Below are 22,673 nucleotides of genomic sequence, written 5' to 3' on the forward strand. Positions count from 1 at the left end.
AGGGCTGCCACTCCTGACCAGCAGCCCCGTACGCGCCGCCATCTCCGCGCTCCGCAGCCGGGCACGGCCCGCTCTCCCCCGGGCAGGGCCCGTGGGCCGGCCTGACCTCCCCCGAGAGCCTCAATGGTTCGTCCTGGGGCAGGGCGGGCGGGCGGGCTGTGCGCCGTTCGCTTCCGGGTTCGGGTGCGGGCGGGCGCTCTGTGGTTGCTCCTCCCCGCCGGCGCTCTGTCCCGGCGCTCGCGGGCGCTATGCGCAGGCTCAGCCCTTGCCTCAAGATGGCGGCGGTGGCGGATAAACAGAAGCACGAGCACGGGCGGGTGAAGATCGGGCACTACATCCTGGGCGACACGCTGGGTGTCGGTACCTTCGGCAAAGTCAAGGGTGAGCGGGGCCGCGGGGCCGTTGGCGGCCCGTCAGCGCGGCCGGGAGCGCCGCTCGGAGCGGGGCTTGCGCGGGCTGAGCCGCCGGGGTGGGACTGGCGGTCCCGCTGCAGGAGGCAGCGGCTGGGGCAGAAACAGCTTCCTCGTCGGTGCTTGCGGAAACAACCGCTGGGAGCTAAGGGCTGCCTCTGTACAGAACAACACCGGCCATGTAGCGAAAGCAGGGAGTCTAAATCCTCGGAGCTTCGTGTATTGCATTTTGATGCTCCAGTACGAAGTCTCGATGCCCTTGTAAGGAAGGCAAGATTTCTCTCTCTACAGAGAAATAAATTTAAAAAGATGGGCCCGGGATAGTTGGATTAGTTGGTAACACAGCTGATGTGCAGATACGGAAGAACTTAATGTTTAATCTGCTTGACCAGTGGTTGGCAAAGTTTGTTTTTTTCAGCTCATATTTAAACATTTTCCACTGTAGGGCTATGGATGCTATACGGCTTATTTGAAGGCTAGTAGAAATAACGTAGAATTTAAACTTCCCCATAGTGCCATGCACCGCAGATGGCAGGACTGTGCATTAGTTTACACTGTGCCTGCTGCGTTTTTTTGTGAAAACTTCAAATGTTGGGGTAAGCAAATCCAAAAACATCCTTTCTCAAATGAGTAGAGCTAGGCTTAGGCTGTATTCTTCATAAGAGTTGTGCGTTTTTTTTGGGGGGGGGGGGGTTTAGAGTTTTTTTTTTGGTGTTTTAGGTTTTGGTTTTTTTTTTGTTAACTTAATAGGTGCATTAAAAACTCAGCTTTTTTTCTTCAGTGTGGATAATCCATTGTATGTGCTCTGCACAAGCTCTTTTAGCTATTGACATGTTCTGAAGAAAATTAATAATGTATAGTAAATAGGATGATATTTTGCTCTAGGAAGGCAGTAAAAAATACTAGGAAAGCACAGTCGTTCGAGTCTCTTTTTCAAGAGAAGCTTATAAAAGGGACAGCCCCAGCCATTTGGGAGCAGAGACAAATTCCCCCAGCCCCATCTGGCAGCTGGGGTACCATTTGTTTTCTGTACTGAAATTGGTACTTCCTTGAGTAGAGGAAAAAAAAGTAATGCAGCAGAGGAGCATTAGGTTCTATTTCCTCATGGAAGGATGCCTGCTTGAGGGAAGGGGTCAAAGCTGTGTCTGTTCCGTGGTTTTTTTTATCCAGCACACTGCAGAAGACTAGGATTGACATACTATCAGTGTTCTAGTATGATCCTCAGTTTAGGAGAGCACTGTTGCAGTACTGCTTTTCTTGTCTCCATATGATGTACTGTTGTCTTGCTTCAGCTGTGCTTAATAAAGAACATTTTATCTATGATGCACTGATTTTCCTCTTGACCACACATTTTCTTCATTTAATACCGGATCTGCAATTGTTTCTCTGTTTTCATAATTTCCTTCTCTGGTGATATGGTTTAATCAATATACATAAGGTGAAAAACATTCACTTCTTGAAATTCAATTAGGATGTACCTTGAGTTCATGTAATTTTGGGGGTCAGGCAAATGGCTAAGTGAACATTTTATTCTAACAGTGGTGGCAGCCAACTGTTAGAATAAAAAAAATCGAACTGGAAGATCAGTGCTTTACTTGGCAATTGTGAAAGGTCTCCTGCTGTCGCTTTCAGATGAATTCATGCTGCTGGTAGCTGTCGCTGGTGTGATTCTGTCCACTTTATCATTTTCACCTGGCTGTGCTGCTCTGAATGAATTGGTTTACCTGACTCTGCCTCAGATGGGCAGTTGCAGAAATGCTGTTCCTAGCCATCATCTAGACAAAGCTAAAATGTCCCTAAAGTGGAAAGCTGACGTGGCAGAATACTGAATATAAACCAATTGTATGAGACACATTCATGTTCAGAGTTCACTAGGATTCAGTGTAAATTCATCTATTCCTGTTTCCATCAATTTTTTTAGCACTGCCAATGTTTTCTACTGAAACTAGATGCAAACTTATTTCCAGATACTTTTTTTTTTTAAGTTATTTTGATAAAAGGAAGGGTATTAGGGCTCCCAGTGGTCCTTACTGAGACTATAAGGGATGTTACTTAAGGCTCTGAGTACACAATAGTCATTCCAGCTCTCTATATCTAGAGTATCACCACTGTTCTGTATAGACTGCAAACCAAGTGGTCTGGGTCAAGGCAGCAATGACACACCTGGAAATGAACAGGGCAAGTCAGTATGGTATCTAATGTTGTGCAGCAAGATGGCTTTGCACAGCACAAACTATTGTTGTTTAGGGTTTTTCCCACGTTAGTGAAAGTATTTGTATAGATCATACTCTTTAAAACTGCTTCCCTCTGAGCTTTGGATTGGCTTTTTGGCCTGCTACAAATAGTTTCATGAAATACAGCATAGCCTTCAGATTACTTTTTTTCTCTAAAAACTTAATGACTGATACCTGTATTTCATAAGTATGTGGTATTTATCTGCATGGCCTCAAAATAAGTTTTTTTCCATTTGAAGAACTGTTGAACAAGATAGGGACTCTTCCTCCTGTGCTTCTACAGTTAATAATAAGTCATTGCTGCTTTGAGACTCTGTCACTGTCGTGAAAATCTTGATGCTATGCAAAGCCATAGTGAAGTTTGAAGGCAATTAGTATTGTCAGAAAAAAAAGAAATATAGGCATATACTAGATCTGTTAATTTTTTTTTCCCCAGAGATTATTTTGAAAGACTGATAGCTAGTTGAGGATTAGGGTGCATTCCCTTTTATAGGTAAAATTTCCATCAAGTGGTAATGCAAAGTAGATTTCAGGAAGGTAACACTGTCTGCTTATGTTTCTACATGATGTTATCATCTGGGGTGATGCTTTCACTTCTATCCTAATGTTGAATTCAAAAGTGTCTGCAGTCTGTTACCAGTTGGCATCTGCTGTTTTACTGGTAACAGATACCTTGAATTGTATCCAGGAAAAGCTACATGTATCTTAAAAGGCTAGTTTTGTTATAATTTCAAGTTGAATTAAAATAAGCCAAACGTTTCTGAAGAAAATAGAGATTGAATTTGAAATGTCTTAAGCAAGAGAATAGGCTTTTTGGGATCTTTCTGCACTGGCACCGAACCACAGTATGTTTTCATTACAATAATTTATTCAGAGATAGTGGAGTTGAAGAAGCAGAAAATCTTGTTTTCTCCCAGTCAGTGAATAAAATTGAGGCTTGAGGCTCGCAGCTTTGAAGGCTGTGACAGCTAGAGTTGGTTTCAGTCAATTGCAAATGTTACTGTTTAATTGCTTTGAAAGAAAATTGTTTTGAAATGCTCTTTACTTATTTGCCTTGCATGTTGAGCATAGATTGTAGCTAATAAATTACTTTCTAATGTTTTTCTGAGTGCTAAAGGAATTCCAGTCTAAGGTAGACTGACAAATCAGAAATGAAGCAAAGCAGCTTAAAAAGGAGATTTTATAACCCAGTGCATATCAGAACTGTGTATTTGTGTCCTAAGCTGTAGACTTGGTCAAATATGTATGCTACTTACTGTAATAAACACCATCTTAAATGTACTTTGTACAACAAAAGAAGATGCAGATTCATGTGTTTGACCAAAAGGTTTTTGCTTGGTTTCTAAGAAGTTGTTTCTTACTAACAAAAACCAATGTTACATTTTAACTTACTGATTAAAGTTGTAGGGGTTTTTTGGGTGGTTTGTTCGTTTGTTTGCTTTGTTTGTTTTTTGAGTTTCTTTTTTTTTTCCAATAATCTTGGTGTACATCAGTTCCCATTATAGATGAGCAAAGACTTTGCAATTAGAGTAGTTGCTTTTCTAATTTTTATCATTTTTTATGATGATTCTTTACTCCTGAGTGTTTGAACGTAGGTGATATAATTTGTTTAATTCCTTTAAACTGCAATCACATTTGAAGAAAATAAAGGGAATGTAACTGCTTTGATTGTAAATCTGGTTCAAAGCAAATAATTCTCATACATTTCTAGGCACTCACCTGCCGCTGCTTTGTGGTCTCTCCAGAACTTGCTATGGATTCCAGCTTTGTCCTGCATTCCTCAGTAGTGCAAACATGCCTGGCCAGCACTTTGTTTACTCTGGCCCTTCTGAATTTAGGGGATGTCTTTTCATCCTAATCAGAGTTCTTTTGTTTTTCCATGTGCTAAATGTATCTCAGTGCAGCATTGTGATGATTCTGGGTCTTGGGTAATCCACTGTTTAGTTCCCTACAGGAATTCAGACTGCTTAATTTTATAGGTGGCTGTCTTGTAAGAAAAAGCATGCAGATGCTTGTCATTATCTTCTGCCTCTGCTAAGAACTTCTCACTTGCATTGGTTTTTAGCTTGATATAGAGGCAGAAGGCAGCAGGAAGGTGTATTGTGCTGGAATGAGACTTACAGATCAATGGGTGTTTGTTTATTCTATCCAAATTATCTGTTGAACACAGAAAGATTTTTGTGCATCACTGCTGTTTAATCACAGCTTCCCATGGATATATAAAAATAAATCTTGAAGCCCAGGGCTTATTTAAATTCCCAAGTGAGGGTAGGCACCCAAATGAGTGAGTATTGTGTTCAGCAAGTTCTGTTACAAATGTTTATTCATGTGGACAAGGATAAGCCATGTGTGTGTCTGGAGAATCTGGCTTATCTTTGGAAGGTAGAAGTCAGGGGGGCAAATAAATGGTGATGTTATAATCACTGTGTGTGGCAGCCATGCAGACAGAGAAGCATTCTAGTAAAAGAGATACTTAGCTTCTTGGTGTTCCATCTGTGATCGTGTTTTGGGTTTAAGAAAAGTATTCTCATGGATTTTGCTGTGTCTACTCCCAATAGCACTTGCAAAGTTAAGGACTTTAAGAGCGGTAACTAACTGTGAAATAGTTTATATTTTTTTAGTTTCTCTGTTTAAAGAACAGTGAAACCATCCTTAGTTTCTTTTCCACTTCTAGGAATGCATTAGGTTGCATGTTTTTCTTTGTTTTTCTTTGTTTCTATTTTTTGTGCATTTCTCATCACATTTACCACTTATTTAAACAGAATAAAGCTCTGGTGTTAACTGCACAGAATGTGGAGCTGTCAGACTGCTCCAAGGATAGATACATTTTTATAAGTAAACTGATCAGGTACTTACAGTGGTAATTCAGAGCAATTGCTGAAGCAGGCTTCTTGAGGGAGTGATAGGAGTGATCCTTGCAGATGAAGTAGAGGAGGTGCAGGAAAACATGTTTGAGTGGGTTGCCAAGCAAGCCAAAAGCTTGGAGTGACTTACACAGTGAGTGGAAATGCTCTCTAATTAGCAAGGATGGCAGGGTTTGGGGATATGCCTTGCTTTATTTATTTATTTTTTTTAAACCAATATTACAAAAAATGTTATGCTACAAGACTCCTGCTGCTTAGGATTAAGGAATTTCTTACATGTATACATCTTCTAATGATAGAATTGGGGAAGAAATTGGAGTAGGGCTGAAGAAATTCCATATCAGCAGGTTTGCAACCTTCCTAAAGATAATGGGGATAGGTGGAATGCTAGTGTCTTAACTTGGCTACATTCAAAAAGGAGAAACAATGTGTTAGCTGAGCAATTGAAAACCTTGACTAAATACTTCCTTGTTTCTTGCAGTTGGAAAACATGAGCTAACTGGGCATAAGGTTGCTGTGAAGATCCTGAATCGACAGAAGATTCGCAGCCTTGATGTTGTAGGCAAAATCCGCAGGGAGATCCAGAACCTCAAACTCTTCAGGCATCCTCATATAATTAAGCTGTAAGTTTTGCTTACTGTAATCAAGCTTACTTAGGTAGTAATCTCTTTTCGCTGTCACTGCTCTGAAACACATTTAAAGGGCAATACTACAAACAGTAGTATTACTTATTATTATAAGGATATTTATCTTGTCAGAAAAGTAACCAGCTTCAAAGTATCAACTGTGCCCTCTGTAATGTGTTTTTACAAAGCTGGGTTTTACTGCGGGCTGGAGAATTTCCATTAGATCTTTGCTTAGACATTCTTTGGACAGGTGTATGAAAGGTAATGACATGACAGGTATTTCTGGTAGCAGTCATCTCTGAATTTAGTGGCTACTTCAGTTTTTTTTTTTCTGTTTATGTTTGATTGTTTTCCCCCTGCTTGGAAAATGAGTTACTAAGAGCAAGAGTGTAAAGGTCATTTCTATAGCAAGTTTATTACGTCTTTTCAAAGTGTTTTTAGTGATGTGCTGGTCATTGATATGTTTTTTCAGTGTAGGTGATGCTCTGCAACATTTTTCTGAATTAAGGATGTAAAGTTTAATAAATATGATTGCTATTTCAGAAATCTTTAGTGTAGTGGCTACCCTTTGTCTAAATGTAGTATTTAAAATATGCCTGATTACATCTGTTAGTTGATCAATAGTTCATCAGTGATTTCAGAGTAAAACTATGTCCCAGAGTAGACCCCTCATGTCTCGTCTGTGGTAATAAATTATAAGTAACATTGATTTTCTTTGACTCTAATTTCCTGTTAAAATATTCTGCACTTTCAGAGTGTGGGTGACTTCTGTTGTCTTAGTCATGATGTGGGTGGTTGTTTTGTTGGTAGAATTTTGTCTACCCCACTGTCACTGGCAGATGCCACGTTTCTGCACTCCCTTTAATTGAGCAACAGCTATTACACTGAAGCTAAATTACACTGTGTAAGGTCAACTCACCCACTTCTTCAGTGAGCTAGTTTTCAGAAGGCTGTTGAGCTGATTTGTCAGCAGAATTGATAGTGCTTTCAGTTAATCTGTGAATGGGTCCAAAGGGCATACCCATAGCCAGAACAGAATAGGGAGTGTCAGTGCACCAAGTGACATACCAAGGTGAAAGAGGAATGTGTGCTTGTTACACATTCCTACACATAAACTGAAGCCAGTTTAGCAGATTTGAGATGACAGTTTCTTTCTCAAGGAATCACAGGGAAAATTTTTTTCTTTTGCATGTGGAATGCTGTAAAGAGAATAAATGAAATAATTTTTAGGTAAGGATATTAGAAAAAAAAAATTTCTTAAATTTTTATTTTGTCCTTAAACTTGTTATTTCAAAGCTTCAAAGTTGTGTTTTTAGAATATAATTGAAGTAGAATGATAAAAGTATAACAACCAGAGATCAATACTCTTAATATTCATAATTATTAAGAGGAATTTTTTCCTAGTCTCGAAGTACACTTTTTCATTTATGGCAAATAAATTTTTTTGCATGTTGATGTTGAAAAGTGTGTATTTTTGCAGTACTAGCAAAGTCCTTTTGAAGTCCCTTTTCACTGCATCAAGCTGTTGATGAGGCAGCACTGTCTTACACAGTCTTATAGTCTTAAAGAAATCACTTGTCCCTCTGAAAGAGCAAAGACTGATATTCCTAATATGGATTACAGATTTTCTGCTAGTCTTTGCAAAGATGGTATCACATAATGAAAGGAAGGTAAAAAGCTTCTGAGAAATATTGTCATTCCAGTAGCTGTAGATTGATTGCAACTATTTTAAAGTGTATTTTTTATCTGATTTTTTGTATGACTTCGGTTTTAACCAAATGTAGCTAGTGTTTTACTGAGTGCGTAGACTAATAGATACCTTCTCTTATCAGGTACCAGGTCATCAGTACACCTACTGACATTTTCATGGTGATGGAATATGTTTCAGGAGGAGAACTGTTTGATTATATCTGTAAAAATGGAAGGGTAAGAAGTAGTCCAGCTCTGTAAATCACGGACTTGCATTCTGTTATTGCATTTGCAATGTTCCAGTGTCACTCCACACTGAGGGGACAGATTTTTGGGCATCTTTTTGGGTATCTTTATCAGAATGGTACAATAAAAATTTTCTTTTCTCAAAAGAATATTATGATTAGTGTAGCACAAGATTTATAATTAGAGTAGCACAGGATTTCTATGAGCAGAATGAATATACTATAATTTATAAGTAGTGTAGTACAGAAGTTTTACACAACCTAATTTGGGGTGTCTATTCCCCTAGACCCTCTGTACATCTGGTCAAATCTTAAAGCATATTTTGCTGTATTCATATAACAGTCACAGTCTAGCCTTGAAAGTCTAGAAAGTCTAGGGATGAACTCAAGTTCAGAGGAAGCAGAGGGTGCTGGAGGGGTCTGTGGCCACTGAGAAGTCCCAGGTTTCATTCCCATTTAGGACTCATAGCTGGTGTTAAAGACATCAAACTCTGGCTGCTGTTGCAGTTCCGTATGCCATGACAGTCATCCATGGCTCTGTGCCTGAGGACTAAAGGCTGGTAATGCAGCAGATAATCAGCCTGGCACCTGGGAATCTTGAGGCTGGTGGGGAGGGGAAGAAGAAAAGGGAAGAAGAAAATTGGTTTATTTGTTTCACAGGACCTCCAGGACCTGATAATGAGGCAGAGGGGATGAACACATGACTTGCATGGTCACAGAATGGTGGCTTGCCTCACTAAGTGGCATTAATTAAGCTAACCACATTGTCGTGGGCTGGGAGCAAGGGGTATTGGTTACACCTTGTTAAATGTGGGTGTGTTTTCTTGTATTCAGTTTCAATTTTGCTGCTATCAATTAAAATATATTTTTTGACTTTTTTTTTTTGAAAGTAGAAATGGTTATATGTTAACACATTCAAAATCTTCATGTGTGACTTTGTCATAGCATTGTTCCTTTCTACTAATCTGTTAATTTACAGTGGCTGGGAATAAACCAGATGGATATGTACCCAATTGGAGGAGCTGAAAATTGTTTCTTTATATATCCCATTATTAGAAAGTGACCATTGTCCCCTTATTACTGTCTTCTACTATTAGAACAGCTTGCGTGAAAAATCTGAAGTCCCTTTTTACAGACTAGATATGTAGAATACTAGAGTTGCTGGGACAAACTGATATGGATTATGGGTCTTTGTATGAAATACCCTCCTAAGTCTGCTGTTTGTGACCAGCTGCTGAGAGCATAAATAGCATCTGAAGTTAATAATTTCTGTAGCATTTTGCATTTCAGCAGCTTTTGCCAGCTTAAGTCTTGCACTGTGCTTAAATATCAAACTGATGATTCCAGTTATACAAAGCTAAATGTTTCAGTGCTTATGTTTCTATTTAGTGAGCAATTTCAAAAGTGTCAATAAGAACTTCCAGTGACTTTCTGAGTAAGTGGGTATGTTTTGTTTGAGTCAATTTACAGCTGTGGTACAAACAAACATGGTATAAGATATGAAGCTGCTTGCTACTAGTTCTGATAGAGTATCTATAAAGCTATATAAATTATCAAATGATAAGTATAATTTAGAGTTATATATAGTTATACATAGTTTAGGTAATGGGAAAGTTTCCTCTGGCTAGTAAAAATGAAAAACAAGTTAACTTCCACTGTCTCTTAATTATTTAAAATCTTTGTCTGTTGTAGCTTGATGAGAAGGAAAGTAGACGTCTGTTTCAGCAAATTCTTTCTGGTGTGGATTACTGTCACAGGCACATGGTAGTGCATAGAGATCTGAAGCCTGAAAATGTGCTTCTTGATGCACACATGAATGCTAAGATAGCTGACTTTGGTAAGTATTGCTTTATTTTTCTATCTGATTGCATTTCTGGTGTTAGATCTTGTTAATAACAAAAGGAAATGTTGAACAAAGTATGTATAGTTTAATATCTGTGTGGTGGGATACAACAGAGGAACATAAAGAAAATAGATGTAAAGCAAAATAATGTTCTTGCACATTTATTGAACTTGTTTTCATTTCAAGCTTTCTTGCTTTCTCTTGAGGTATTTTCTGTGACTGGCTGAAATTGTGAACTGATTAGTTTGGTTTCACTTAACAATATTTTGTCTGAAATGCTAAGTGAACTTAGTTTCTGACCTTCTTCAAAACTCACTCCTTTTTTGTTTCACCATCTGTAAAATGAGATGCTTAGTTCTCCTGGAAGAACAGTGCAGGGGCAGTTCATCATCTTCAAGAAGCTACAGTGTTATAGAAAAATACACTAGTCTTCCTGATTTGTTTATGCCAGCTTTTCATGTCACAGCTGCAGAGAAGCCTTGAAGCTGGGTCTTGGAACCATCTGAGTCAGGAAACCTCACCTGACTAATCACATATAAGCGTAGTAAGGGGGGTATCCATATTGATGTGTCATGACAGATCTCTGTAGACATTGTGGATAATACCTGTAAGTCTCCTGTGAAAGGTGTTAGGTAATGCTGAGTATGCAAAGTATGTTTTAAAAGTATGGTGTTCAACTGTGTGGGCCCTGGAAATCATACTGGTTTCTCATGTGAAGAAATTATTTGGGTGAAATGGCTCACATGGTAAAGAAATGAAGTTCAGTAACTTACAAAAACATCTTCCTGTAACTTAGTGTCAGTAAAACTGTAGCACTCATTTATTCATGAGCGGTGTATTAAACAAGAGCTTAATAAAAGTTTTTGTTTGTTAGAATATGAAAGCTAGCCAAGCTGTACTCTTTCCCCTCCACATTCCCTGCTGACCCATAAAAGGGCATAATTTGTTCTTGAGATTGAGTTCTTTGGTTTATGGTAGTCTTGATCATGCAGCCTCACTGAGGAAACGAGGAGAAATTTTCTACAGCTGTTAGACTATACTGAGTGCTGGTGAATGCAGGTGGCCTGGTTCTAAAGCACTTACAGAGTATCTGAAAAGCAAATTACTAAACTGCCATGATGCAGGAACCAGGTGCATAATGTACAGGTGTAAATTGTAGTAAATTCATGTTTACTCCTAAGTGACGTTTACTCCTCATGTTTACTCCTTTCTTCTGTGTAACCTCTAACAGAATTTTAGGGAATCCTCTGGTAGCATTTCCCACTTTGGCATTTTAGAAGCAAATAGGAATTTTAGTACTTTCTTGTTAATGACCAAAATCCTGTCTTGCTATACTGTTTCATCTCCCTTTGAGCAACTTTTTTCTCTGTCATGCCTGTGTCATCCAAATTTAGCTGTTCTAGTTAGGGCTAAATATGTTCTCAAATATCTCTAGGCTGTGGGCAGTAATGGATTGATGTTACTCGGATTTCTGATAAAATACATGGAGGATTATGTGGCATGCTCATATAAAATTCCATAATTCCAAACAACGCTATTTCTTAACTGGAATAAATCTGTTAGTTTTCTAATTTGAATCACTAGTGGTTTGTTCTAGGTGCTATATGCAGTGTGAAATAATTTTGCTCCCTCAATTTTTAGTAGTTACTCTTATACACTTTCAGGTCTATCAAATATGATGTCAGATGGAGAATTTTTAAGAACAAGCTGTGGTTCCCCTAACTATGCTGCACCAGAAGTAATTTCTGGAAGGTAGTTTCTTTTATATTGGATACACGTATGCATGTACTTCTGTCATGTTGCTACTTGATGTTAAAGGGTACAAAAGTAGTTCAGCTGACAAGCTTTATGCTGAGAAACTGAGGGCTGATATTGGTATTGATAATTTTTAAAATGTTTAAAGCTTCTGTGAGCTAGCTTTGAATAGTTCCTGTAAGGTAGAGGTGAGATGTCTAATGCCCCAAATGTGTTGTGTACACTCTGCCTGAATTGCTGTAAAAATCTCGTGTACAGCTGAGATCTTGGAAGCTGAGGTGCAGAGTTTCAGGCAGAGTCTGCTGTGAAGTTGAGTATCAGTGAAATGCATGCTGCAGAGTAGATACTAATTTTGGAGGTAACTTCCCTTTTTGTAAACCATGCTTGTCAAATCTGCTTTCAGCTACCTACTCTAATATTGCCTCTTGTTGATTGGAGGCCAGATGTCTCTTTTATTCTGGCAGGGGCACAGAATATGTGACATGTTCAGCTATATGGACTTGTCTTAAACTTTTCAGCCACAATTTGGGGGATAACTGACTTTGCACAGATTCTCTATAACATTGATAGCAATATATAACATGGGCTTTCTTAGTAGTAGATGCATGTTTCTTTCAATTTGCCATTGTGCAAAATTGCATTATGGATTATTGTTACACATTAGACAGGAAAACTTTACTTGTCCTCTCTTATATATTAGAAAGGGAAGAGTACTGAGGTTCAAGGGAGCTACAGGATAGAACTGAAATGGTATAGTGCTTGCAAAATCAGTTGTCCTGAATTCACATGCTTTTAATTACTGTGAGACAATGGAAAAATGACAGAAAACATATCTAAATGTATTAAACACAAATCACTAATAATTTTTTTTTTCACAGGTTATATGCAGGTCCAGAAGTAGATATTTGGAGCAGTGGAGTTATTCTCTATGCTTTGTTATGTGGAACACTTCCATTTGATGATGATCATGTGCCAACCCTTTTTAAGAAGATATGTGATGGTATCTTTTATACCCCTCAGTACCTGAATCCATCTGTAATTAGTCTTTTGAAGCACATGCTGCAAGTGGATCCAATGAAAAGAGCAACAATCAGAGACATTAGGTAAAACGCTGATGTCTGATCACAACATGCTGGAATTACAGTAGCACAAATATGCAGAACAAAGAAGTTATTCATAGAGCTTGTCCATATTTTCTAGACTGAGATGAAAAATTCAGGTTGTGATGGCTTGGTTTTAGCTCTGATAGTGCTGATCTGCAGTAGACAATTAAGTATCTATTGGAGATCGTAGTAAAACAAATTATTTATACTATATATGGAAATTCTGAGATACTTTAGGTTTAAGACTGCCATAGCAAAGCTGTTTACTTGCATAATGGTTTGCAAAAATTACAGTATATAGACTTATCTGGGGGAAGAAAATTGTCTTTGCTGTTAGGAACTAGTGCTCTCTACTGTAAATGTCTCTTTAATCTGATAACTACTGGTTTTATTCATATTTCTTCAGAGTCTGAAAAGTTATTTGTTAAAACTGTGAATATGCCACATGCAAGGCAACAATTTCTAGCTTCAAAGCACTGGCATGAATTTGTGTATGAATGGTAAATACTTCACCAAGTACTGACAAGTTAAAGTTTGTAGTTAGAGAGAGGCGTCATGGGCTCCAGATTCCAAGAGATAATTCTGGAGCAGTTGATTGTGTTGACAAATGTGCGCTGGATCAAATTAAATAAAGGTAGCTGGGACAAATGTACTTTATGCAGCAGCTTAATTTTCTTCGCAAGAAGCTCTAAGGAAAGAGTGTTGCTATACTACCATAGTGAAAAAGCTGCTCCTTTTAGGGTTGGAAGTTAGGAAATGAGCAACCTCAGTTGTCTTAAATAAATAGTTTGTGGTAAAGGAGTGGTGTGAAACAGATGTTGAAAAATGTTGGTTACAGAGCATGGCTGGAATTTGAATCTGGAACAGCTCTGTCCTATTACCCATATGACATGTCACCTCACAGTTTAAAGGACAAACTGAGTTTATTTGAATACCTTAATTCTTCTAGGGGTTTGTATGTATGTTCATGCAAGGGGAAAGGCCTGGTGCCATGAACAGTAACAGTATTCCTCTGGGTTCAGTCATCCCAGCTATGGCTGAGTCTATAGCTGTTGTGATATGGGAAAAATATTCTTCTGCTTCCAAATGGACTGTTTTTCTGATTAAACTATATTTTGCTCAGCACGTTCCTGCTGAGGCACAGTGTTCTCAGGATCACACTGAGTGGAGTTTAGTTCACTGTGCTGGTTTGGGCTGGAATAGAGTTGAATTTTTTCACAGTAACTGTGTTTTGAATTTAGTCTTGGTAACAGATGGATGTTGTAGTTACTGCAGAGCAGGGCTTGCACAGAGACAAAGTCTTTTCTGCTTCTTACACTGTCCTAACAGAGCAGGCTGGGGGTGCACAAGGAATTGTGAGAGGACACTGCTGGAGCAGCTGACCCCAGCTGAGCACAGGCATTTTCCAAACCATGTAGGTTTATAGTCTGCAGTGAAAATAAGAGGAAGGCTGATGGGGCTGGTCTGCTGGTCATCAGACATTTTGTGATGAGCAGTTGTTTTTATCTGCATTACTTGTCTTTCTTGGGTTTCCTTTTCACCTCTCTTGTGTTTTTGGATTTTTTTTCTGCTTAGAATTTTTTTTTTTTAATTCTAATGATGAAACTGGTTTTTATCTCAACCCTTAAATTATTTGCACTTCTACTCTTCTGGTTCTGCTCATCTCACTGGAGAGGACCAAGCAAGTGGCTGTGCGGTGCTTAGTTGCTGGCTGGGTTTAAAGCAGTTGTAACCATCCTGTTTGGTACCCAGTATGGGGCTTGAAGGTGTTGAGTTAAAAACAGATTTGAACAGAGCATATTAGATAAAATAATTATAAATTCTGTCTGTATAATGGTTCTTTGTAAGACTATTGATTTTTCTGTTCTCAATATTGATTTATAGGATGTCTTCCATGTTCCATTTTTTGCTGTACGTGTTGAAGATTTAGGAGACTTTTTGCAATTTGCTGTGCTATGTAGTGCTTTGTGACTTTTTGGGGAGGTGGTTTTGTTTTGTTTTTTTGTGGGTTTTTTTGGGTTTTTTTTGGGTTTTTTTTTTTAATTAGAACATTGGCCTTGAGCTTCATCTGGTATTTGGGCTCTCTACTGCTACTGAAGCTGTGACTGTCCTTTGAGTACCATCTTAGGGAGACAATTAACAATTACATATCTTTGTCCAAGATTTTTTTTTTGAGCAGCAAATACAGAATGGCACCTTCGCTACATTCTTCTGTGATGTTTTCTCCCTCATTGCCATAATTTCAGTATCTTGAAAACCTTGGGCAGTCAAAATATTTGTACTGGTATTTCTTAGGAGCATAATTTAGACTTTTTTTGGAAGATTTACAAGCTATTTTGGAACATCTCCCAGGCCTCATAGCAGTGTGGTTATGTGTCGTAAGGCACGTGGGAAAAAATGTGCAGGTAGGACATGATAGAAATGGCATTTTATGATGAAGTGATAGAATGTTTGAAAGAATGATGCTGTTGCAAACAGGCCCAGCTAATTAACACTGTGCTGGGACATGGCCTGCTCCTGTTGAACATTGCTCAATACTAACCAGCACCCTCAAAGAGAAGATGGGATTTTTGAGTCTGAAAACATATCAACAGACACTTTGGCTAGGACAGAAACCCAGCTTTCAACTATATCACTTGCTCCTATAACTAAAAGTAAACACCCAAAGAAAAAGTAATTTTGTTTGGTCAGGAATGAAGAAGCTTCTAGAAGGGAACAGGAGAGGGAATCAGAAGGATCAGCTCTTTGTGCAGCAAAACAGTTACAAGAACAGGAGGAGGAAGGTACTGAAATTATAAATGAGAAAGTAACCACCTGATTCCTATCACTAAGCAATTTGTGAGATAACAAAAACATTTTTCTCAGTTTCCTGCAAAATGTCTAGTAAAATCTTGTGCAGGCAGTGCTTATTTTATGTACTGTTTCATTGTCTGTGCTACAAGGGTCTTGGATTGGCAACCATTATTCTTTCTTCCAGCACAGACTAAAATTAATTTTATATTTTAAAGGAATTTCCTGTTAAAGATGTTTTCTTTACTTATGTATACTCAGATTTTTTTTATTTTTAAATCTAGGGAACATGAATGGTTTAAGCAGGATCTTCCAAAATACTTGTTTCCTGAAGATCCATCATATAGCTCTACCATGATTGATGATGAAGCCTTAAAAGAAGTGTGTGAGAAGTTTGAGTGCACGGAAGAGGAAGTGCTAAGTTGTCTGTACAGCCGAAATCATCAGGATCCTCTGGCTGTTGCTTATCACCTCATTATAGATAACAGAAGAATAATGAACGAGGCCAAAGACTTCTACTTGGCCACAAGTCCACCAGATTCTTTTCTGGATGATCACCACCTGTCTCGCCCTCACCCTGAACGAGTGCCATTTTTAGTAGCTGAAGCACCACGCCCTCGCCACACCCTTGATGAGCTGAATCCACAGAAGTCAAAGCACCAGGGTGTAAGGCGGGCTAAATGGCACTTGGGGATACGGAGTCAGAGTCGACCAAATGATATCATGGCTGAAGTTTGTAGAGCAATTAAACAACTGGATTATGAATGGAAGGTAACAAAATAAATTACCTTTACAGCAAACAACAATGCATTTTGGTTTGACCTGTGTAATTACATAGCCCAGACAACTGAAACTGTTTTTGTATTCTGGCATTAATCTCATGTGCCTGTGCTGTCGGTGTTTGCTGTGCCAGAAGGGTGTTGGGGGGAGAATGTACATGCTGACAGGGAAAAAAAAGCTAAAATTTTCTCTTGGGGATGCAGGAATATATTTCTCTTGGCTAAAAAAAAAATCCCAATAACCCCCAAGTCCAACAGGCAATGAAGTCTGAAATCACTTGATAAATACTAGTGAGTTGAAAGGACAAAAACAGTATGCAGTGATTTTCAAGCAGTTATGGTTAACTGACTCAAATCTCTTCCATACTAGGTTGTAAATCCATACTATCTGCGTGTTCGGAGGAAGAATCCAGTAACAAGTGCATATTCCAAAATGAGTCTCCAGTTGTACCAGGTGGACAGCAGAACATACTTACTGGACTTCCGTAGTATTGATGGTATGTGAAGAGTTACTTAAGTTAATTGAGTTCTAGGTGAAATCGTTCTATCTGCAAACATGTCATCATTTACTTATTTAGAAGTGAAGTAAGTGTTGCCCTTTTTTTTATTTTAAATCAATCTAACATGTATTAGTGTTTCCTTATTCCTTCCTGGACTAGTGTCCCTGTGATATGTGCTTAGTTGCTGCATCTCATTTGCTTTTTTGCTATGTCAGCTCCTGAGGAGCTCTATTTTTTGTCTGCATCAGAACCAAAACAGTAGTGCAAAAGGGACAGGATTGTTGGAGGAGAGGCAACTTAGGCTGCCTTTGGAGCCTTACCCCAAATTTAAACATTAATTCAGATCAGAAGTAAGCATGTGAACAGTGTTTTCTAGTGAAGATAAGTGTGACATCTAGGCATTTAAATTTGACTTGGACTGTACCTCGTTGTACTGGGTCTGACTGAGATGGAGTTAATTTTCTTCCTAGCAGCCCACATGGTGCTGTTTTGGATCTGTGACTAAAACAGTACTGAAAACACACTGGCATAGTATCCAGCCTTTCTTTTTCCACACTACTGTGTTGGGAGGGGAGCAACAGCTCTGCAGAGCTGAGCCATATTGAACGAATGGATGTTCAATGCCATATTATGTTATGCCTAGCAAAGAAAGGGCTTGTGGGGAAGGTAACCGTGAGACTGATTGGGCATCAGCCTGCTTGGAGATAGTGAGAGGTTGCCTTTGCATCACTTTCCCCCCCAACACCTTACTTAAAACTCTTTATTTCTACCTGTGAGTTTTCTCACTTTTGCCCTTCCAATTTTCTTCCCCTTTGCTCTGAGATATCAGCTGTAAGGCAAAGTTAACCCACCAGTTCTACTAACAGGTAAAATTTGAGGTAGGAATTTTGTGCTCAAAGGAACTAAAATCTTGAAAGCATATAGTTTAACCTGTACAAAAATACATTTTATGGAGTGACAGTAGAACAGTATACAAAGCCTGGTTAGATGAAGTGAGCATAGGAGCTAAAAGAGACCGAACACTTGTTTATGGGCATAGTAGACTAAAGGAAAGTTACCTGCTGCCACTGGTGTAGATGACATGCCTAGGAAAACATTGTGTGGAAAAAAGGAATTTTTTTTTGACTGCTTAGAGCTGTGCAGCTCTGGGAGGGCAGCCTGCTACAATTCTGGTTTCCACTTTTGAGGAAATAGAACAAATCTGTGCCCTTGGGTTGTATCTCCTCCAGTAGTTAAACTGATCTGACATTCCTTCTCTCTGCCATAGTTAATGGTTCTTTGTTCTTTTAACAATTTGTAAATTTAAGTAGCTTTGTGTAAAAAAGAGGTATTGCCTTTTCACCAATTTCTCCTGAAATAATTTTCAGGAGCCAGCTTAGAGCCAGGTTAATGTTCAGTATTTAAAATAAGAATAGAGATGCTTCATCAGAACACTACTATTAAAATGAAATTATTTTCTCTTCATACTGAAGGTAGAGATCAGTTGCTGCAGCCTAAATATACATTCTATGGTAAAAAACTTTCAAAAGAGAAGAATAAATGAGTGAAGATGCTAACAAGTATAATGTTGTAATGAATTATCATAAAATACAAATAATAACAATTTATAAATACCCAAAAGAGAACAAAAATAGAATAAAAATAAAGTAGATTGTAGAAAAAACATCTGCAAACTGCTATTGAACTTAATCTTATGATGCTGACCTGGTTTTGTTTTGAGTAACCTAAATTGAACAGTTGGCTGCTGAAAGCAGTTCATGAAAAATACAACTAGTATCTAGTTCTAGTCTAAACTAGGTGTAAATAGTTCTGAAGTACGGTTCAGAGCGCAGAAAGAATTAGCATAAGAACATTTGCTGTTGTGCTACTATGTATACGAGCTTTTATTTTGTATCAAATGCTGTTTGCAAAAGCTGTTCACTTATTAATCAAGATTTTAAAAGACAAGATATTGAAGTGTGAGAAGGGTGATATTTGCTCTTCCTAGAACTGAATTTTTTTTTTAACCAAATTTTCCTCTTCTCTTCCCTTGTTTCCAGATGAAATTGCTGAAGCGAAGTCTGGGACTGCAACTCCACAGAGATCAGGTTCTGTGAGCAACTATAAATCTTGTCAAAAAGATTCAGATGCTGATGCTCAAGGAAAATCTGCGGATACATCCCTTACCTCATCAGTCAACTCTTCGCTTGACTCTTCTACAGCTGACGTAACTCCAAGACCAGGGAGTCATACAATTGAGTTTTTTGAGATGTGTGCAAATCTTATTAAAATACTTGCACAGTAATTTTGAAGATGGGCTTATTTCTTTTAGAGCAATAAGCATGCCTAAATCATAGGAATCATAGATGCTTCCAATTATAATCAAGTGAAATTAACTAAGGCGCTGAAAAAGCTAGCCACAGAATGCAACTTGCACGGGGATAAAAATTATGGGCAGTTAACATGTATTATTTTGAAGCTGGAGTGAATTCTGGTTGCCTGCTGTCCAATAGCATAACACAGGTACAGGAAATAAGATGCCCTTTGGGTAGCATTTGTAACATTTTACCTGGAGTGCAAAATAGGCTGCCTATAACATTTAAGCTAGATGGACCTCCTTGTTTTTTTATCTAGTTATACATATATCTGATGCACTGTAAGTTAACATATACGTCCTAGTTCAGTGATCTTAGTATGATTTGTTGGTCACCCTCTACAGTTGTGACTGATACAGAAGTATCAGCATCTCCTGACAGATGTTAATGTGTTAAAACTGCTATGTTTCTCCCCCCTTATTTGACAAAAAATAATAAAGAATGTGATGATGTGTTATAATGTACTACTTCTAACAAAAAGTGTTATTAAATGCATGCAAATCTGGCCAGTTGGAAATGTGTAGGTGCTCTGTAATTGAGGGTGAAAACTCTGGACAGTGAGTAGAATGATTGAGTCCATAACAGTGGCAGAAAACTTAATGCTGAGAAGATGTGGCATCCCATGGGCTAAACCAAAATGTTTCTTTGTGGAGAACTGATCAGGGAGCTCCTCCTTATCTGTACACGTTATCTTAGTGTGGTAGCAGCACAGCAGCTCCCCACTGTAACTGCAGACCAAGAATCCTTTTCCTTAGAAACATGTCCCTGGAGTTAAGAGCAGAGCCTAAGGACTGTTTCATGCTATTCCAGAATCTGAAATTTACAGGGTTTTAACATATATGTTTATACTTTGATACAGCTGGTTATCACCTTAACTTATATTATATAGTATTCAGTATGAAGTGAAAACCACATACACAGTTTTAATATTTCCCAGGCAACCTGTGTAGGAAACTTAGCTATTTAACTGAATCAAACAGTCTAACTTTTCAGTTGAACATTGAAAACTTGTCATGACAACTTGAGTGCTAGAGTTTTTAATTGTAGATTGCAATTATCCATAATAAAAGTCATTCTGCATTTATGATTTTTGCAGCAGTTCAGGAAAAAAACTGAACTTTGTATGTTAAAATCACAGGTAGTACTTGCATGAATATCTTTAGTCTCTTTAAATTGGATATAATTAGCCATGGTTTGCATTCAAGACTTAATGCTTGCCTCAAAATAAAATTCATGACCTACAGAGTTTCAAAGGTTGCTCCCCCAGGAAGAGGCTGGAACTTCCAGGCATTACTGAGCAGTGAAACCTGGACTCTTCACATGGGTGGAAATTCTTGCCAATGGCAGAGATTTTATCCATGGGAAACTGCTAGCTACAGATGTAGGGACAGTTAAATTCTGGCCAGCTGGCTGCAGCTCAGAAATTTGCATGCACAGAATCTGAAGAAACATAAGGCTGTTTTGAAGCCCCTGAACTGCTGTATTTTGAACTGGGTGATAGTGAGGTCTGTCTCAGAGGTGGGTACAAGTTTACAACTTCATTTTTTTATCCTCACGTGTCACAGATGGTCCCTGTAGGGACATTGGCTGTATCACTGTACTTTAAATCTTTGGAAGATTTTCCAAAGTGGAAGTTAGTATCAGAAGTTGAGCCCCAAAATTTTAGGATGCCAATGTGAGGGACCAGTTGCAAATCCTACAAAGAAGTCCTGTCTTTTGTCTGGTATGAATTGGTACTGATGTACTGAATAAATCAGTGTGTTCATTTTTGTTACCCTTTATTTTGGAATTAAGTACTGCACTTGTATAAACATTACAAACGCACAGGTTTTTAAATTGTATCAATTCCTCATCTGGAATTGGTTTTGGGATCACTTGCATGTATTGAACTATTTATAAATGTTATCTGCTCCTTGTAATGCTGACAACACATGCAAGGTGTAAAGATGCAAAATAGTTCTTAATTTTATATACCTTTTCAGCCCTCTTGTGCTTTAAGACAACCCTGGTTTGTCCTTAGTTTTGGTATCAGGAAGTTAAAACAATTTCTGGCAGAAGTGTACAATATATGTAGTTGTAAATAAAAGTGCATTTTTATGGTAGATCAATTTTGATGGCCAAAGGTTTTCTGATTGAATTGAGATTTTTATAGGGAGAGGGGGAAGGGTAGAAAGGGACACTAACAACCCAGTTGAACCCAGTTGCCTGTTGTGTGATTTTCTTATGCTTTGTAGATCTTGCTGTTGAAATTGCTTTCTTCACATGTTCCTACTGATCTTGCAGACCTTTAGGATTGCACTAGAAGCTGCCAATAGGCTGTGAAATGAAACTTCACTGAGAGAGCTGCCAGAGTTGTAAGGCAGCTTATGCAGATACACAAATTGGTAAAGTGTGTTACTCTGTATTCCCAAGCTTACTCCTGATGGAGTACAATGAGTTACCTTGTCTTTGTATTGTAATTTTTTCAGTAACATGGATGAATCTGGGCTGTCCATGTGCAGTATAAATCAATAGGAATGGATAAAAATTCATCTTGGTGGTGCAATATGAAGAAAAAAAAATCCTTTCATGTTTGTCTTGATATGAGTGTTTAATACAAACTTCGAACTAAATTTTATTTTACCAGTTGATTACCATTGTAAGATACAAAGTTCTGTTCTTTAACAAAGATGTGCCTACTTCCTGTTAATTTCTTTTGACAAAGCTGAATGGCAAAAATGCTTGTTTCTAACTGTGTAACTTTTTAACCTTTCAAAACTAAAAACTAAGTAAACATAAAATACTGAACCATCTTGTTTGAAACTGTGTGTTTGCTGTTTTCTAGTGTTATATGTAAGTGGACAAGAACTGTTATGCTCGTTTTAAAAGCAACAGCTATTACAATTATAGAAAAAGCAGCAACGTGACAAAAATGTCAGCAGATTTCCCAGCTGGCCAGGCCGGTGCACTAGCTGTGCTCGCCTGATCCGACTGAGCTTTTCCCCCTCGATCTTGTGAACTCTTGCGGCAGAAAAGGAATTCGAGATGGAACAAACCCTGATCGCGTCTTTTGTGCCCCTGTGGTGATGCGCCTCCTCTGGCATCTTCACTCAGCCTTTCCCTCCCATCACGGATGGGGCTTTTCGCTTGGTATCGGTCCCTGCAAGCAGGGACCAGTTTTAAACACTGCCGCCCTGCAGTTCTAAACCCTGTCTTCTCTTTTTGTTTAAGGTTTTTTTTTTGTTTGTGCTTGGGGTTTTTTTGTGGGGGAGAGGGGTTGAGGTGTTTTTTTTCTTGTTTGGGTTTTTGTTGTTGTTTTGTATCGGGCTTTTAAAATGCATTTATGGTTTCTGGAGTGTGGTGGGACTTGTTTTTTTTTTTTTTTTTTTTTTTTTTTTTTTTTTTTTTTAATTTTTTATTTTTTGTGTGTGTGTGTGTGTGTTTAGTTGTGGTGGTGGTTTTTTCCCCCGTGTAAAAAGCCGTGCTTGTGAGCCTGGCGCAC

General features: G+C 38.4%; 1 protein-coding gene across 2 annotated transcripts; it reads left to right on the forward strand.

The window, feature by feature from the left end:
• The first annotated feature begins 182 nt into the window (after positions 1-182).
• Positions 183-21,968, forward strand: PRKAA1 (protein kinase AMP-activated catalytic subunit alpha 1). Of its 2 annotated transcripts, XM_058823296.1 has the most exons (9): positions 183-381; positions 5,990-6,131; positions 7,967-8,060; positions 9,761-9,905; positions 11,576-11,663; positions 12,545-12,769; positions 15,844-16,330; positions 16,709-16,835; positions 18,878-21,968. In XM_058823296.1, exons 1-9 carry the CDS (start codon positions 249-251, stop codon positions 19,120-19,122), a joined length of 1,686 nt encoding a protein of 561 aa, XP_058679279.1. In that variant the 5' UTR covers positions 183-248; the 3' UTR covers positions 19,123-21,968. The 2 variants fall into 2 exon arrangements, with proteins under 2 accessions (XP_058679279.1, XP_058679280.1); XM_058823297.1 differs by lacking the exons at positions 183-381; positions 5,990-6,131; positions 7,967-8,060; positions 11,576-11,663 and having other exon boundaries at positions 9,818-9,905.
• The last annotated feature ends 705 nt before the right edge of the window (positions 21,969-22,673 follow it).

The sequence above is a fragment of the Ammospiza caudacuta genome, chromosome Z (genome assembly GCF_027887145.1).
Source record: "Ammospiza caudacuta isolate bAmmCau1 chromosome Z, bAmmCau1.pri, whole genome shotgun sequence".
NCBI lineage: Eukaryota > Metazoa > Chordata > Aves > Passeriformes > Passerellidae > Ammospiza > Ammospiza caudacuta.

Bases quoted from the DNA above. Each gene is read 5' to 3' on its own strand.
- PRKAA1 (XM_058823296.1), top strand. From the start codon at position 249: ATGCGCAGGCTCAGCCCTTGCCTCAAGATGGCGGCGGTGGCGGATAAA. The intron at 382-5,989 runs GTGAGCGGGGCC...TGTTTCTTGCAG, and splicing joins TACCTTCGGCAAAGTCAAGG to TTGGAAAACATGAGCTAACT. The intron at 9,906-11,575 runs GTAAGTATTGCT...ATACACTTTCAG, and splicing joins TGCTAAGATAGCTGACTTTG to GTCTATCAAATATGATGTCA.